At 44.0% G+C, this 19066-nt stretch overlaps 1 protein-coding gene across 4 annotated transcripts in view; it reads left to right on the top strand.

The window, feature by feature from the left end:
* The window catches only part of SASH1 (SAM and SH3 domain containing 1), a 317210-nt gene that overhangs the window by 223595 nt on the left and 74549 nt on the right, over nt 1-19066 (top strand). For all 4 annotated transcript variants that reach the window (XM_019526897.1, XM_019526900.1, XM_019526898.1 and 1 more), the window contains exons 6-8: nt 369-455; nt 2521-2633; nt 6335-6436. In XM_019526897.1, coding sequence (XP_019382442.1) covers nt 369-455; nt 2521-2633; nt 6335-6436 — 302 coding nt within the window. The remainder of the gene's footprint in view (nt 1-368; nt 456-2520; nt 2634-6334; nt 6437-19066) is intronic.

The raw sequence follows: 19066 nt of genomic DNA, 5'->3' as shown, positions 1-19066 counted from the left end.
AAATAATTGTGGCTCATCAAAATGGAATAAAAAAACAAAACACTGTAAAAACACAGGAATGCTTGATTGTTAACAGTTAAATATCAAAATTCATGCAAAACTTCCTATGTTTATAATTCAAAAAATGCCTCTTACTGGCTTATCTCAATCAGCCATGCCATCCGTGATTAACACATTATAAAGCATGTGTGTTTATTTTGGTTAGTGCTAAGTATAGTTATTTCAGTTTCTTAAAGAGAAAATAAGAAAAAGAACCAATTTGGGGATTTTTTTTCCTTGGTAAATGTATGATGAAGAAGTTTTTAAGGAAACATTTAAATTTGCTTGTTAACATTCCTTATCTGTACTTTTTGTCCTGTTCCGTGTAGGGAAAGCAGACTGGAAAAAGAAAAATAAGTATTTTTGGCAGAATTTCCGAAAGAACCAGAAAGGAATAATGAGACAGACTTCAAAAGGTAAAGCCTTTAAGGGGACAGTGTCCTATGAGTGAATTAGTCTCCGTAACTGTAAAATCTAAGAAACAAGTATAACAAAATAGAAAATAAAATGAATATTGGTAGCGTGGCAAATATGTCTAAGCAGCTGGACAAGCAGCAGATGGCATATTTAATTCTTTGTGACTTAAATTGTATCAGAATGAGGATTCATAAGCTGTTAGACTGCAATACTGGAGACCTATTCTCACTGAAGACAATAGGAAATGAGGGAACTCCATTAGTGGATGATACATGTTCAGATTCTCTGCACTAGTGGTGTTCAACCTGCAGCCCATAAAGCGGGTGTGAATGGCCTGTCACCTAATAAAGTGTCCCTGTCTGACCTCACTGACATGTCAGCATGGTTCCTGCTGGAGTTCTGCATATACACTGAGCTGTTTTGAGCAATGAGTTCAGTGGCAGGGAAAAGAAGAGAAGAGAGAGAGTGGCTCTGGCCAGAGCCTGTATATACACAACTGGTGAGTGTAGATGCCAAGCTCTTTTTCTCTGCAGCCCTTGGGCCATTTCTGATTTTAAAGTTTGGTCACACATGAAGAAAAACAAGGTTGAGAACTACTGCTCTACATTGCTTTGAAAACCACTGTGAATCCCTGGTGAATAGGAAAAGACATGCCTTTCCATATGTACATGGACATATATATGCAATTTGATTCTTTTTTACTGGGTCAGAACTCATTTGAGAGTGAGGATTGCTTTTTTAAAGCTAGGCTGTGGTTCTGTATAGTCTCCATGTTGCAGTTCACAATTAGAGGCTCAGACTGTTGCTACCATTGCACATAGCTACCTATTAGGGCTGTGCGAAGCTTCGGGTGCTGATTCAATTTGTAGGAGATTTGGCCCAATTCAGCGGCCAAATCTCTGAATCCAAATCGAATCAGGAGAACAATAAAAAGGTCCCAAGTCAGTCCACACAGTGTTACATCCGTTACTGCTCAGTAACTAATCAGGCATAAATTTGATATCTGCATCATACAGGTACCAAATTTACACCTACGTTGGTGTAAATCACCATAGTTACTGTGCAGTACAGGCATGCACGTGTAGATGCGTGCCCGTACTGCACGGTCCACAGTCCCCACACAGCATTAATGCACCTTAATGCCTGCAAATGTAGATGCCAGCCTATTTCCATTTACTGAACAGTAAATTTAATGAGGTGTAAATATATGTGTAGATGCGCCCACTGTGTTGCAATTTACATCATGCAGTTTGTGCACAGTTATCTGACCCCTGTGGAAAGCACCTGCCAAAAATCCATTCAGATGAGCTGAATACTTTCAGATAAATGAAACAGCAGGATCTCATGAGGAGTGATATAGGCCAACACATAGGACATAATGCAAAACCGTACCAAACTTAATGGTACAGATACTAAATACAGTAAACTTAAACTTAAAAGATCGGTTTGTTATACAGTACCACGAGCTACAAGTTACTGAATCAAACTGTTAAGAGTAGAGAGATACAGTACTGTATTAAATAAAGCTTAAAGGAGAACAATATATAATCCCAACAGTTGAAAGTTACAGCACTGTATGAAACTTAAGAATAGAGATACAGTGCTGTATTAAATAAAGCTTAAAAAGAGAACAGTTTGTTACACAATAGCAGGAGTTACGAGTTACTCAAGTAAGGTTGCCCTGGGATAATCAAGGATTTAGATGACCCAGGATGTGCTGTAGTTGCTTTCTACATATTGCGCCGTCTTGCTTTCGGTGCCCAAATCCAGTTGCCTGTTGTTGGCAGGAAGCCATAATTTTGATTGCTGGGGAAAAATAGTTATATTTCCCTTGTGCAGAAAAAATGAGAACCTGCATTTAGACTCTTTGCCCTGATGCAGTAACCATCAAGAGGCTGTGACAAGAACCTTTTTCCCCTTCCCAGACATACGTGTGGCACATAGGCCCACGGGAACCACCTTCTGGAGCGGAAGCAGTATTGAGAAAGTGTCATTTCCATACCCTTTCCTGTCAGTGCTGTGTCCTTTTTTTAATGCTTTTCATCTCTTCCTTTTGTCCTCCAGGAGAGGATGTTGGTTATGTGGCCAGTGAGATCACGATGAGTGATGAAGAACGGATCCAGCTGATGATGATGGTCAAAGAGAAGATGATCACCATTGAGGAAGCCCTTGCTAGGGTATGAAATGCAAATAGTTACCCATCTTTTATTACCTCCTCACTCTGAAGAGTATGTGCTGTAGCCTGTATATCATATGTTGACCTGGAATGGGGCTTTTCAGATCACTGTACTATTACTCAAAGAGTAAAGCAGTAGTCCACGGTATCTCTGAGTGTGATAGGAGTATGCAAATGACTTCTTGTTCTGGCGGTGCTGGCTCTGTAATAAAGGCTGATTTTATATTTTCAACCAAAACCCCACTTTTACATTGTCCAGTAAACAAGTATTCCTTTGGGTACAAAATTTCTTATGCCTTCAAGCGTGACAAATATGTAGTCCTGAATGAGAATTGGTGCCTTAGCCAGGTTTGGAAGAGTATTAGGCCTGGCAACATCAGTTGTAATGCGAAGAATGTGCAGTGCAGCAAAGTCCACAGACTTTAGAAAAAATGCACTAGGACATTAGATGAAATGAAATGATGGGTACAAAATGGGGCTGGAAGGGACCTCAGTAGATGAGCTAGATCCCCTGTTCAAGGCAAGAGCATCGCTGTCTGAACCAGTCTGACACCTTCAAAGGTTTGCGTTTTTACTCATAAAGAGAAGGAAAAGGCAACGATCAGTTTAGACTTGGCTGTCTTGCTGTGGCATTCTAAAACAATCCTATGTAACAGCTGAAGAAGGTATGTGCCCCTTGCTATATAATGTAAAAGAAATCACATGCTTGAGTCCTCATTCTTGTCTTACCCTCCATTATATCCACTCATTAAGTAGTATCAAACTTAAGGTATGGACAAGCATTACATTCATAGTTGGAGAAATGCTGCTCTCTCAATAGAAACTGGGAGTGTACAGGCATTGACAGTTTCTCCCACAGGAAACATGTCATATCTGGAAGAAAAAGTCTCCCCTTTCAATGAGGAAAGTCTCTTCTGCTCCAGGGTTTCTCATGCAGGAATGAATACATATACTCTTCCTCACTGTTTGATGCTTGCCGTAGACTAGGAGTCAAACAGCAGGGCTATGCTGCCTTGTGTGTTCCCAGGACTGGAGTCACGCTGCCTTAGGGAAGGTGCTTTTCTCTTCCTCCACTCTCCTGGGGACTGGGAGGGCTCAAGCAGCAGCTGCCTTTCATACCTGCCCCAGACTGGTGGTGATCCTAGTCTAGAGAAGGCATAGGGAGCATGGGACACGAGGTGGCTGCAGACTGAAACACCTGTTTAGTCCCTCTCTTGGAAAGATTTCTAACGCTGCAAATTTCCCAGGAATTTGCAATACCAGAAATGAACACCTATCCACACTCTTTGATTGGAGAAATGATGCAGTGTCTTTTATTTGTGTATAAAAGCAGGTGTACATTGTGGGTTTGTATGAATAATAATATAGCCTATTCAGCATTGCATACAATTATAATAGCTCATAGTTTTATCACATAGAAACGGAGACGAGTAAATGTGTCAGTGCATCCTGAAGTAATTATACTCTTGGCATCACTCAGAAAGTTTTTTCTGTCTGTGACAGGGCAGTACAACATATTTTGGTGTAGAATTCTGCAAAAGACTAATTGTCTTTTCCCAATTAGTTCTCCTGTCTAGATACCGAGTTAGTCCAGTCTTTATTAACACCAGGTAAAATTAAGCCAGTTTAGGCCACCACTGCAGTTATCTGCTTTAACATCTTTCTAGGATCAATTGCTCATAAAAGAATAATCCATTTGTGTGACATTTTCTCACCTTCAGAGTTTTGGTTAACTTCAGGTTTTGCAGCTTCTGTTTATTATTCAAAGAATGCTTTTCCTTTTTACTGCTTTCATGCTGTTTATGGCTGAGATGAAATTTGATTGCAAGCCTCAATTTTCAGTGGTTTAAAACATTCTAAAACAATTCACTGTTAGGCTGTTATTTCTTGCTTATTCTTAGCCATAAGATGCTGTTTTTGCTTTAAATTTCAAGGAAATCTATTCACTCCTTGTGGAGACTTGCAGTTTTTGGAGAAGTGCAGGCAGCTGCATTTCTTCACAAAGCGCAGTGGCTGACATGAGTATTTCTGTGTAATTTTTAAAAGATAAGAAACCCCAAGTAATTTAAATGAATAATAGTGTGTTAGTGCAGCAATAAGTCTGAAATTTTAGTTGTGCAAGAGCCAAGAAGTTCAGTTTTAAGGTTTTTTGCATCAGTCTTATGCAAGTGATCATACAATATACAGTATAAGAAGCTGAGATCATAGGAAAGCACTGAATTTACTGATAAAATGACATTCAAATTCTGTATCTCTGTATACAGTTTCTTACGGTAGAATGTCATAAAAGCAAAAGTTCCAGTTTTTATATGAAGTATTTTGCTGACAGTTCTGTCTCTAAAATGCTATACTGAATCATATAATGAAAGTGCATGGTTAGTTTTAAGGTTACTGTGGGAACTTTAATCTGTTTCTCAACTTTTGTGCAATTAAAATTTTACCCATTATATTTAATAATACCATTTAATTTTATGCTATCAATACAATTCCATTATACAATTCAAATGCATGTTTCATAGTTTCATAGTTTCTAGGGTCGGAAGGGACCTGAGCAGATCATCTAGTCCGACCCCCTGCCATGGCAGGAAGAGCACTGGGGTCAAATGACCCCAGTAAGGTGGTCGTCCAACCTCCTCTTAAAAACCCCCAGGGTGGGAGCCTGCACCACCTCACTTGGAAGCTGGTTCCAGACCCTAGCCACCCTGACCGTGAAGTAGCGCCTCCTGATGTCCAACTTAAATCTTCCCTCCGCCAGCTTGTGACCATTGTTCCTGGTCACTCCTTGCGGCGCTCGGGGGAACAGAGACTCCCCCAGCGCCTGCTGATCCCCCCCTACCCTTATGTAGTTATACTGTTTCCCTATAGTGGTACAAATTACCACCAACAAAATGTATTTCAGTGATTTCAGTAATATGTGTTACCCTTAGTAACTATAAGACTCGATCCTAATCCCATCAGAGTTAAAGACAGTGTTTTCATGGATATCTGGGTTTTATCCAAAGCTTTAAATTTGGAATTGAAAGCATTTAGAGATCTACCTTTTAGACCTTGGTCTGGCTTGCCAAATTGTTATGTATTTCTGTTGTATCTACAAATCCCCTACTTGATCACACAAATGTTTATTGAAGAATGCAGTTTCCCAGTTTAAATATATATACATGCCTTTGAATGTTCTCAGTGCAATAAACGGAAGTAAAATTTTGGTCATCTACTTCTGTGTCCTCCTTGATAATTTGGCCCCATAGGACTTGATTTTCTTTCTATATATTAAAATTGAAAAATGTAAAATAGAATCTTTGGTTTTGAATATAAAAGAGCTGATCCTCAGCCTCCCATCCTAAGATTGTTTTCTTTGCACTACATATCCTTAGTCAAGGTATTCTTTGCAATTTCTCTTGCAAAGTATCCCTCTGAAAAGGGGATATATAATTTGCAACGTGTGAGTCTCAGTTTACCAGAGTGTTTTCAGATTGTTTCCTTTTTGTTATTTTTGTGTCTTGTCATCAGAAGTATTTTTAAGTCTAAGTTTAAATCTAAAAAAGAGGAAATAGAAGGATACGCACTGCAGAAATTTTTTTTCTTGCTCTTGATTGTGTGAACAGAAATTGGAGATATTTGCTGTATGGACTGCTGATATGTGGGTTTATGGAGATCTCATAGTTTAGCATATATCAGATAACATTTTCTTTTTTTTTATTTCAGCTGAAGGAATATGAAGCCCAGCACAGGCAATCAAGCACTGTAGATTCTGCAGACTGGCCTGACAGTTCTTATCCAACATTTGATGGGTCTTCTAATTGCAATGTAAGTGCCTTTCTCTAGGATATAGCTTCCTGATAATTTAATACTGCCAGAGTTTCTACTGATGTTTTACTGAAATGTTTTCCTCAATGGCAGCCCAAATGCTGCTACTTCCTAGCCCTCAGGGAGTCTGCAGCAGTGATGGAAAATCCTCAGGGTTCATTGTTTTGAGCAAGCTTTGAATACAATACTCCTTTTTTTTCATTACTGAATAACTCAATACATAAAATACCCAACTGCTAAAAATGTATAGAAAAGATGTTCTGAATATTTTGGAGCAACCATAGCACTTTGCCAGACTCAAGTCCAGCTCCTCAGCAGGTAGAAAGCAGCAAGACTCTGCAGGTTCTGAAGAGCTTGCTCATTTCCACTAGCTAAAGATCTGGCTAGGACTTGAATGCCTGCTGCTCCCAAGTCAAACCGTTCCAACCCTCCATTTGCTAACAATCAGTCCAGAAAGTTTGCAGTTTATGCCAAACCAATAAACAAGCAGCTTTCTTCCCTGTTTTTTTTCTTTTTTCTTTTCTTTCCTTCTTTTTTTTTACATCTGAGCTTCGCAGATTCTAATGAGTTTCCTTGCTTTTATGGATGCTGGATAGTCTTTGTATCACATGAGACTGAGTCAATTAATTTTTCCTTCCAAATATCTTTATTTTTATTGAGTTGTTTATTCCCTTCCATTTTACTAATTGAAAGTTCATAGATAAATCTTACAGCCAAGCAAATTTGGCTGTCAGACCCAGACTCTTTGTAGCCCACATAATTAAATCATAGGCCCTTGAGTCCATTTATATTTTTTTACCACAAATGGAATCTCTTACTAAACACAGTGGGAGGTTAGCTTCTCATCGCTGAGTGAAGAAAGAAAAGCTATGTCATGTTACTTGGGGATTTAAAGTATTTGGTAGCAGGGAAAGATTAGCCTTTGAGCATTCTTGAAAATAGAATTTGCTCATCTTCAAGTAAATGGGAACTGAGAGTGGCTGATAATTTCGGGTGCTCTTCCTGACATCTAGCTGGAGGACAAACTTCTCCGTTTTGCTGGTAGACCTTCCTTTCCTCCAAGGCATTTTCTAATCCAGCTGTCTTTCCCTCCTTTGTGCTTGCAGAATGAGTATGTGTGCTGTAAGTGTATTTCCATCCTCCCTTTCCTTCTTTATACCCAGTTACACCACTTTGTTCAGTCACTGCTCCAAAAGAAGAGTTATTAACAGTCAGCCTTGCTTTATGCCACCCAAAAGAGTCTCAGATGTGACCATTTATAATAGTAAATATGAATTAGATTAGCTGTCTCCATGTCCCTGGACAGTGTGGTACTCAAACAAAGAAAGACCATATGTTTAAATGGCTCTTTTGGGTCCCTTATCCACAGGTTTCAAGATGTAAGCTTCCTATAACACACCTTTTAGGCTTATGACCCAACAAATTACAATTACAGTGCTCTCGTAACAAAGTCTGGGCTATTTCCCACTGAGGTGCGTGACTATCAGATATGGTATCTGCAGCTGAGAAGTCTGCAGCAGCAGGGAGGAGTGGTGGTGAAGCAGGGCAAGTGGCAGCTGTGAGTGTGGAACGGGGAGGGGGGCAGGACTTGACTGAGCATGGAGGGGAGGGGTGGGGGATTCTTACCTGCTCTGGGGACTGTAAAAAGTCCCCAGAGGTTCCCGCCACATGATCTGCCTGAAGAGTGGAAGGAGAAAGGCAAGGATGCTGTGAGAAGAGATGTAACCACCTCTGTTGCTTGGGTTGCTGCTCCCACCAGTCCTCTTTGCCAAATCTACCCAAGGGCAAACCTTTGAGGATAGAGTTTGGGGCCAGTGTTTCCCTCTCCTGCTCCCCACTCCCTCATTAACTAGCACCTTTTCCTTAAACTTGGTTTCCCCGGATGTCTCTATTCAGAGGTCAGACTGGTGTAGCTTCTCTCTGCTTTTCTAGTAACCATCTTCCTGCTAAATTATTTGTGGGACCCCTGTAGCCAGTTTCAAAGTGGCTGTCCAGATTTTTGCCCCCTCTCATAATTTTATTTCAAATGGATTCTGCTGGCAATCTATTTACCCTGAAGTGAGAAATAAAAGAGGCTAATTAACTGGGCTTCACCTAGAGTAGGGCCATCTGACTCACAGCCCATGACAAATGCCCAGTGCCCACTGCCTTGCATATTGCTCCAGGTGCTGCTGCTGCTAGGGTCTCTGAGCTCCCCCTTATTCTTCCAACTTCTGCTTCCTACCCCTGCTTCTGCCCTGTCCCTGGATTGGGGCAACACTGCTTAGGGGGGGCTCTGAGGCTTCATGCAGTGTGTAGCAATGCAAGAGGGGCTTCTGCATTGTGTGTTGCCCGAGGGGCCCATGGTCCATGTGGCCTGCAGCTCCCAGCTGCTCAGAAGTTGGAGAGCCCCAAACAAGAGCTGGGCCACCATGCTTCTGGGCTAAAAGGATACTAGGACAAAATGAGGTAAAAGGAAGAGGTTGTAATCGGAGGTAGAGGTGTAAGAGACTTCAGGTGAGTTAAACCAAGTGGAGAAACCCCAAAGTGAAAACTGCTCCAAGTGCCTATCTGTGGGGATCAGGCCCAAAAGCCCGCTCCTGATATCTTCAAAGAGAGGTCTGGGTAGAGAAGTTGCCTAGCATGCTAAAATTGTCTGGTTTGAGATCTGCAGGCAAGTCTGTCTACAGGGAAAGCATGGACAAGACCAGTGACTGCTTTACTAATGGGCCGTTGTTTCAACATAGCCCAGAGGCCAGCCACCTTTTGACAGACGTAAGGCTCTGGGCTGTTCAGGCCACTTGCATCCAATGTCTGTTCATGCTGATAAGGTTTATGATTGGGACCCTGATGAAATGGCAGTTAAAGTGGATGGACTGAACCAAACTCACGAAACTCATTTCATGGATGCCATCAAAGAAGGGGATTTCTCAATACAGGAGCCTTGTTGTTTAAATAAAAGCCCACTTTTCTCCCAGCTTTTTATGACAGGAATAAAACCTCAGGAAATTATTTTTAATATGAGTCACTCAAACTGGAATTCCTGGTTTTCATTAAAACTCTTTGGGCTGTGGCTCTAAAGATTTTGTAATCCCTTTTTGCTTTAGTCATAGCCAAAGTGTTACGAAGCAGTTTTGAGTGGGCATCATGAACTTGAAGTTCTCATTTCCATCTGAACATTTGATACGAACTATTGCTACATATGCAGGATGAGATTAGTGAAGGGGAAAGAAATTAAAGAAAGCTATCATTTTTCTCCCTGTTTTCTGTGTCTTTGCTTTATAGTCAGAGCTTTGCACGTAGCCGGCATTGGTGCTTGGCAGTGATTGTTTCGCTATATTGCTCCCATGCATGGCTTTGAAGATGCTCATGTGTATGCGACTCTTTACACCCCACACTAGCACAGCCAATACTAGTACACAGAGAAAACAGCTACCCTTAACCAGTATAAGGCCAAAAAAGTATCTGGGTTGTAACTTGGGGATGGAGGCACTATTTACTTAGCCCCAGGGTATCATGGACGGTGCCATAATGTTCAGAGTCCCCAAGGTACCCCCTACCTGTAAATTCAGGAGCAAACACGGCAACCTATTGAGAAACTATTTCGGGCTCTTATACGGCAGTTGAAGAGTTTAGTGAAAGTGACAACTTTCAAGGTAACAGGGTCCCTTTTAAATCTTCACTTTGAGCAGAGATTAAAAAGAACACAATTCTTTACTGTTGGTTCAACTCGCAGACTCTTTGGGTGCAGATAGAAGTTACATTTTTTGTATAATCGGGCCCCTGAAGTGGTCTACAGCCATGCCATGACACATGTGCATGTCTGTAGAGCACTTTTAAACTGGTCGATCATGTGAAAAATGTAGTATCAGATGAAGATGCTCTGCTTTAGAGCACCTTGGGAAACTTGTAACCCTTAGGGTGGATGTATTGCATGTTTGGGGCTGGGCTGATGCAGGGAGAGGGAGGGAAGCCAGCAGCAGAGCTCTGCCAGCTAGGCTTTGCCTATCCTGAGCTGGAGGATGGGGAACGGATCAGTTCCTCCCTCATTGTGTGGGCCCAGCTCCCCACAGTACCCCAGCCAAGGAGGCTTCGGGACACACACACACACACAAGGTAGGTGGCTCTGATCTCCACCCCACTTCCTGCTCGGGCCAAGCAAAGTCCAGCTGGCAGCTCACTGCTACTGGCTTCTCCCTCTTCCCTCCTTCTCTGCTGACAACCCCTGGAGCAGGGTAGGCAGGTGGTGGGGCTTAGAAGAGGAGTGGCTGCTCAGTTCAATGCTCACCTGCAGGCAAGTTTGATTTTTCTCCTCCCCACCCCCAACCCCAACCCAACAGAGTGCCCCACAACCCAACAGATGTTCACTAACTCATGGCACTCTAACTCAGGAGTCAAAATGTCTACCAGTACTCTGTGTAGACAGGAGGGACAGCACAGGTGCTCTTCACCTACAGAAATCCTAATAATTCCCAGTGAATTACAAGGGAATTTCTCTGAGCCAGGCATATGCGTTTCCTATGTACAGGGAAGCCTGTTGCTTTCTAATGCCATTGTGATCTGAAAAGTAGCGCTCCATGAATACATAGTGTCAGTGTAGGAAGTTATCAAGCAACTTGCCTCCCCTCTATGTTACATGTCATCATCTGATGGTGGGAAAGGCTTAGCAAAAGGTGAGAGACAGAAGCCTGGTTTCTGCGTTGTCTTCCTAGTCTCTCCTACATTTTCCATCAGTGTACAAAATGTTGCCTTTGTGGGGATGTTCTGAAGTGGCTTCTTCTGTGGCCCACACATGAGTGCCCATCTTGTACTATACAGAACCCACAAGCAGAGGCACAGAGGCAACATGACCCTAAAATGGAAGTCTCCCACTGCAGGCCTCACAGTCGATGAGGCTTGCAGCTGTGGCAGAAGTCCTAGCAGTGCCTGTGCTACAATTCATATGAGCGTAAGGCCTTGCAGCCATGAGAACTGGTGCAGGGGGAGCCTGGGATCATTATTGTCCTGGGCTTCCCCTGCACCAGAAGTAAGGCACAATGGAAATGTAATGTGCAATCCCACAATTGCACCTCCTGCCATGTACATGTGGGGCCATTATATCACACTTAAAGACTCTCCAGCAGCAAAATGTCACTTAATACATTAAGTGACTTGCAGCCGGACCAGCATTGTCAGCTGCAGGACTCGCAGTAGGGTCAGCGCTGGGAACACTGCTGCTGCTACAAGCCTTGTCAGCTGTAGGGCAACACATTGTGGGCAGCAGTGTCAGCTGCAGCGGGGGCAGCAGGGAGACCTGTGTGACTGCTGTGAGCCTCGTCCATGGTAGGGCTCACAGCAGGAAGAATGCTGCTGCCTCTGCGAGCCCCAAAGCTGACAAGGCTTGCAGTGGTGGCAGCATTCTCCCCACTATGAGCCCCACAGCCAACGATGCTACCCCTACTATGAGCCCCACAGTTGATGAGGCTCATGGAGGTGGCAGCATTTCCAGCGCTGCTCCTGCTGCAAGCCTCAAACCTTACAAGGTTCACAGTGGGAGCAGCGTTCTCCCTGCTGCCAGCCCTGCAGCTGATGAGGCTTACAGTAGGACAGCCCCAGGAATACTACTCCCACTGCAAGCCTTGTCAACTGTTGGGCTGGTAGTAGGTGGTACATCCCTGTGGCTTTGAGTCCTCAGTTGAAGGGCCTCCCAGCTACAGGGGAACACCTAACTACACATTCAATTAATGGTGTGATTAGAACAAGCTACAAAGTTGTTACACATTTTTTGTAGAATAACTTTGTGGCTTGTTGCTTGTTTCATCACACCATCCATTGGTTGACCATGTAGCTGGGTCACAATTTAAGGTGTGATTTGCTGGTTAATCACGCCTTAAGTGCAACATGTAGAGGGGGGGCCTAAGGCATCAATGTATCTCAAGATAAAGATAGAGATAGGAAAAGGTTGCAGGAAGTTAAAATCATAGAATTATAGAAATAAAGGGCTAGAAGGGACCTCAAGAGATCGAGTCCAATCCTCCTGCTCTGGGAAGGAATACTGCTGAGATCAAATGATCCCAGCAAGGTGTCTGTCCAGTCTCCTCTTGAAGACTTCCAAAGAGAGATCCTGATCAATAGGGAGAGTCTAGAGAGAAAGAACAGGAGGAAAGGGGACCTTCGGGAGTTTAAGCACTTTGGAGTTTGAGGTCTGTTCTGTCCCAAAGCACAGAATTAGATGGCTAGGTCTAGAAGCAATATTTGAGTACCAAAACAAAATTAGCTGAGGTTTTTTTTGAAGAAGAAGACTATGATTAGCTTGATACTTGCACAGCTTGAGTATCACTCGTGTATAAGCTGCAGGTGTCGACACTCATTTTGCTTTAAAGATTTAATTTGTCCTCTTCTTCCAAAATACTTCTCATTTAAATTTGTCTAAGAACAAATGGAGGCTTTTACTCAAACCTCTGTGGAGTTATATCCTGAAGACAATCAACAAAGAACAGAAGGGTCATCTCTCCTGGGGCTGGAGGGAGGCTGCCGTCAGTTGTTTCCATGTTGTTAATTATATGTTCTATCTCTTCCTTTTTTTTTTTTTTAAGATTTGCCAAATCGGTAGCTACTTGGCTGTCTGCCAGGTTCATGCAGTTTAGTTTACAATCTCACTTCTATATGTCCAGTGTGTTCTGTGGGGAGTGTATTTATTGCTGTTTACTTGCACAGAAAGCCAAGGAGGCTTGCTGTCTTTTCAGTCAGATGGGGTGGGGGGATCTCGAGTGTAACATTTCTAATCATTTACTTACATCTATTTTAATATTTGTTTGTTTTTCCTCTCTGCTGGAATCAAAGCTCGCATTAAACTGAGACAGGCTTTCATTGCCTCGTGCCAAGCACTGGGATGTAAAGCAGGTGCAGATTACAAGGAAGTCTCTTTCTAGATTTTAGATAAGTGCTTGTTTGTCTTCTCTTCAGAGTTGGAAAGTCCAGGGAGAAAGAGGGGAGTTTCACAATCAATCACATTACTTTCCTTTTCATGCCAACTGATGTGATCGTTATGCTGTATTCAAGGTAGCAGTTTATTGGATAACTTGAGACTCTAACCTCCTAATCCAAAAAACTGTGATGGTAGCAAGGCCAGTCTCCATACACTGCTCTGTTTAAACTCTTCCAGTGATACTGGTTAAACAGTTAACCAATAGTTCATGACCTCTGGGAGGAATGGCCACAGCCCCTTACATCTTCACTGTGCTCCCAGAGCTACATAAGTCCCAGGTTGCTGGCAGGGAGTGAACTGTGGGCAGGGGTGGTGGGCACAGCTAAGCCAGTAGAGAGTGCTGCCCAGCTGTGGAGCCATGGCTTCCCCTTCACCCCCACAGGCAGGAGCTGGGGTGTGGTCCTCCCATTCCCAGGTCCTGATCCCACCACCATGAGGATGGGAGAGTGTGAGGTGCCAGGCCCCCCACAGGGGTCAGGCAGAGCCTTTCTGCCACAGCAGTGAGACTCTCAGCTCACAGTGGGTCTGCCCGCCCCCCCTGCAGCAACAGGACCTGGGCAGGACAGCAGGCTCCCTGCATCTCCCACTGCGCTGGTGCTGCTACAGCCCAATCCTGGAAGGCTTCTCTGCACTGCTGGGCCTGGCCTTCCCCAGCTCAACATGGGTGAACCAGGGGTTCAGTCCCAGAGGAGTGAACTCCACCACCTGCACTGCATCCTTCTCCCTCCTGTCAATGGCACTGGAGCCTGGCTCAGCCCTGAAGCAGGGTTGAGTACACAGCTGGCTCGAATCTAGAAGGTGCTGTGGCAGCTGGAGCATGTGGCATTGGGTCAGAAGAGTCTCTTCTGGCCCCTTGCACGGTGACCTCAGCTCCACGACATTCTTGAGGGTTAGCAGTGTCGCAGCTCCAACTTCTGACCTTTTCCCTAGGTATAAGTTAAATTAAGTCATAATTATTATTGGCCGGAGCTATATATTTTTTGCAGTTTGTTTCATCCATGGTCAGGAAGTTTCATCGTTTCATAGTTGGTAGGGTCAGAAGGGACCTGAGCAGATCATCAAGTCCGACCCCCTGCCATGGCCAAACGACCCCAGCAAGGTGTTCACTTAGCCTCCTCTTAAAGACCCCCAGGGTAGGAGCCAGCACCACTTTGCTTGGAAGTTGGTTCCAGATCCTAGCCGCCCTGACAGTGAAGTAGTGCCTCCTGATGTCTAGCCTGAATCTACCCTCTGCCAGCTTGTGACCGTTATTTCTTGTTACTCCTGGTAGTGCTCGGGGGGGAACAGGGACTTTCCCTGCTGGTCCCCCCTGACGAGCTTGTAACAGGCCACTAGATCCCCCCTCAGTCTTCTCTTGTGGAGGCTGAACAGGTTCAGGTCCCATAGCCTCTCCTTGTAGAGCCTGCCCTGCTGACACCTGATCATATGGGTGGCCCTCCTCTGGACCCTCTCCACATTGTCTACATCCTTCTTGAAGTGCGGCACCCAGAACTGGAAGCAGTACTCCAGCTGTGGTCTGACCAGTGTCGCATAGAGGGGGAGGATCACCAACTTGGACCTGCTTGAGATGCATCTGTGGATGCATGACAAGGTATAGTTGGGCTTCCTGACCGTGTCCCCACAGTGTGGGCCCATGTTCATTTTGGCATCAATAATGACTCCAAGATCCTTTTCTGCCTCTGCACTGATGAGAAGGGAGTTCCCCAGCCTGTAGGTATGGTGCTCGTTCTTCCCCCCCGGTGCATCACCTTGCACTTGTCAGTGTTTAAACCCATCCTGTTCTCATCCGCCCACCCCTGTAACCTGTCCAGGTCCGATTGCAGCCTATTCCTCCCTTCTAGTGTGCCCACTTCTTCCCACATCTTAGTGTCATCTGTGAATTTGAACAGGGTGCTTTTTACCCCCTCATCCAAGTTGCTGATGAAGATGTTGAGCAGTGCAGGCCCGAGGACCGAGCCCTGGGGGACCCCACTGCCCACATCCCTCTAGGTCAAATAAGACCCATCCACCACCACACTCTGGGTGTGGCCCTCCAACCAGTTGGTGACCCATTTAACTATGTAGGTGTCGACACCGCAGTCCCCTAGTTTTTTAATGAGAACGGGGTGAGAGAGAGTGTCGAAGGCCTTCCTGAAGTCCAGAAAGACTATGTCCACTGCTCCCCTGCGTCCAAGGATTTTGTGACCTGGTCATAGAAGGTCACCAGGTTGGTCTGATGGGACCTGCCTCTAATGATCCCATGTTCATTGCCCCTAATCATAATCTCCCCTGCTGGCCCCTCACGGACATGCACCAGGATAATTTTCTCAAAAGGCTTACCCAGGATCGAGGTAAAACTAACTAGCCTATAGTTGTCGTAACTGTCAGCCATCTAGAAACCTCTCTTGCTACCACAGACGTCAGATTGGATAATATGACTCAGTTTGAAAAGATCATCAGTTATCCTGACCATGTTCTTACGGAACCTATTTGGCCTGATGGCCTTATCAGTCTCAGCAAAGAGCCCAAGTGGAATGAAAGCTTGCCTGGAAAATACATGACCCTCTTATTCCCTCAGGAAGTCCTAGGGATGCAGAACTTAGCACAAAAATGAAGATCCAACCCTGCCTCTGTACCTACCTTTTGCAAAAGATAGTCTTCATTCTCTAAGACTGTCAACTCAGCATTGCTCTCTAGAACTTAATTCACACATTTAATTGTCTTTGTAAAGCATGAGAGCCATCCTGGGTAAATCCCAAGTTATGCAATGGGAATCATCACTTACTTTAACGACGCTGTGTAGGAAAGCTTCCAGCTTCACTTCTGCTCTTTTCCATCTCATGTTGACACATATCTTAATCAGAGACCAGAAATCAAGTCCCCACAGAAAATAGCTTGGATAAGTGCAAAATAGCTATTTTGTTGTTTTCATTCTTCATGCTTTTTAAAATTTAATTTATTGTTTAATTGGACTAACATTTTAAAAAAGTCAAGCATTGGTCTTGTCTTTGGTATTGACTTATCTGGTGCTGGGTCTTGTTAGAGAGGAACTACTGAATGGGGTGGACCACAAGTCTGCCCTTTTCTGTGTAGCTTTTCCGTATGTCTAATTACATTATTATATAAAGATACTCTAATGATTAAATCAGTAAGGTATCATTCATGTATCCACAACCAGCTTTATCAAGCTATTGGTACAAAGCTGGGTCAGATCAAAGATTACTATTTGAATTGACTTTTGCAACTAAAGCTGCCATTTATGTTGTCCCATAAGTACAAAGAGCTTGAAAAAAATACAGAAAAACTTCCTTAAAACCAGTTATCTCAGAACATCCAAGAAGTGTAACTGTATTATGCAATACTGCTTTGTAAAACTGTAGTGGTTTAGACTGCTGAAGCTTTCCAAATGTACAGTTTTAAAAAACTTCTATTTCTTTTAGTCTCATTATAGCTGGATTCTTGAAACCTTCAACCAGTTATGCAAATTATTTTATTGCTAATCATATGAGAATCTGCATTATAGTGACCAGGGAAACCCTTTTAAGATTATTTTAATATAGCTAGCTCAACTAATGGGAATTAAGAACTAAAGAATATTGGAATTAGCATTTAACATAAATGAAGAAGAGAACGAGAGCTATTTGGTAGTTGTCATAAACCATAATGTAAACCCCATAGATTCATAGATTCCTTCATACATTCTAAGGCTGGAAGGGACCTTGGAAGATCATCGGGTCCAGCCCCCTTGCACCAAGCAGAAAAGATAACTGGGGGTCAGGGGACCCCAACAAGGTGACTGCCTAGTCTCCTCTTGAAGATTTCCAGGGTAGGTGATTATTCCACAGCCTGGACGCCCTGATGGTGAAGAAGTTTTTCCTAATGTTGAGCCTGAATTGGTCTTCCAGGAGTTTGGCCATTACTTCTGGTTTTCCCCTCAGGTGCCCTGGTGAACGGTTGCTCACCAAACCCTTGAGGTATTCTCCTAGTGTAGTGGTAAGCTGGTACCAGGTCCCCTCTCAGCCTTCTTTTCTTCAGGCTGAAGAGTCCCAGATCCCTCAGCCTTTCCCTTTATGGCTTGCCACGTAAGACTCTGATCATATGGGTGGCTCTTCTTTGGACTCTCTCAAGCTTGTCCATGTCCTTGCTGAAGTGCGGCACCCAGAACTGGACGCAGTACTCCAGCTGCGGCCTCACCAATGCCGAATAGAGCAGAAGAATCACCTCCTTGGTTTTGCTGGAGATGCTGTGCACAGATGATAACACATTACAACAGATATTCCAAAATGTGTTTGTACTTGGCTTCCAGAAACTCTTTACAATCCATTGGGTTTCTTTTTTCTTTTCTTTTCTTTTTTCATATCCAGGGAAATTGTTCAGAGCATTTTTAAAGTTTTCAAGAAAAACATTTTGGTGGTAAAGTTAAGAATAAAACTAAACTAGTTTTATTGCCATTATGGATTACCATGGAGGACCTGTCCATACTGTGTACAGAAACAGCTTCACCTAGGTGTATGTTTACACTTAATTGCTGCTAGCAGAACTCTGCATCAGTTTTCATTGTCATTAGTTAAAGCCAGGGCTGTCCCTCGGGTGGGGGCCGAATCAGGGCAACTGCCCCAGGCCCCATGCTTTGGGGGGCCCTGCAGATAGTGCTGTGCAGGCCCTGCTGTGCCCCTGCTGCCAAAAGCGGGCATTTACCACTCCCTCTCCCTGCTGCTGCCACTGCCGCCGGCTTCTGCAGTGGGTGGTCACCATCCCAACCCCTTGGGCTCTGCACACCCTAGGGATGGCTCTGGTTAAAGAAATGTTTTGTTTTGTTTTCTGAACAACCATATTGTATTGAATTATTGGGTGCGAGCTAATTCAGCCCTTTGGCTCTCTAAAATTCCTGTTGACTTGGAAGTTTCTACCTGCAAGGGCTGGTTTTGGCCCTATATCATAGGTCAGCAGTCAACAGCCCACAGGCTGGATCCAGCCAATGGAACCATTGGATCCAGCCCATGGATGTGTGCCTTCAGCAGGGTTAGCAGCAGGCAGCTTTGGCAGCAGGCATCCTCCCAGTGTACCCACTGTGGGGATGGGCACCAGCTGTGGTAGCTCTCTGCATGCCATGGTGGAGACAAGTGGCAGTAGCATCTGTGTCCTAACTCCTGCCTCTGACTGCAGGGGACAGTAGCATCTGTGTTCACACACACACCTCTGAGTGCAGGTGGGTTATTCCAGCCTGCAGCCAGAAAAGGTTGCCTACTTCTGCCCTGAGCAGTTAGCTTGTAATAAGACTCAGAAAAATTACCTCTGCTCACGTAGCTCAAAGAAAACAGATTAGAAATGTGAAGTAACAACTGTATTTAAAGATCATACTAACCAGCACAGTTCTGTCCGCATGCAGACAAGGCCTTGTTACCTGCATTTGCCACACAATATTAGGCCGTGAGATGAAGAGGGAGTGGAGGAGCTGGAGTTCATTAATATTTCTTTTGGAGGTTATATGGGTAACATATTACTTTGTTCATTTATACTTTTCTCCATCTGGCAGCTGTCTGTTTCCCCTACTTAATATTCATCTGGGAGATTATGGTTAACAGTTTCTTCTGTGGAAAATGCCTTTCTCCCTGTTTGAATTAGCCAGCAGGAGTTGCTGTAATCATAATGTGGTTTCCCTCCCCCCCCCCCCCGGCCCCTTCAGAGACCAAACACGTTACTTC

The sequence above is a fragment of the Gavialis gangeticus genome, unplaced genomic scaffold (assembly GCF_001723915.1).
Source record: "Gavialis gangeticus isolate Ggan-Ray unplaced genomic scaffold, GavGan_comp1, whole genome shotgun sequence".
In the NCBI taxonomy this organism is placed as follows: Eukaryota; Metazoa; Chordata; order Crocodylia; family Gavialidae; genus Gavialis; species Gavialis gangeticus.
This window is presented reverse-complemented; position numbering and strand designations above follow the sequence as displayed.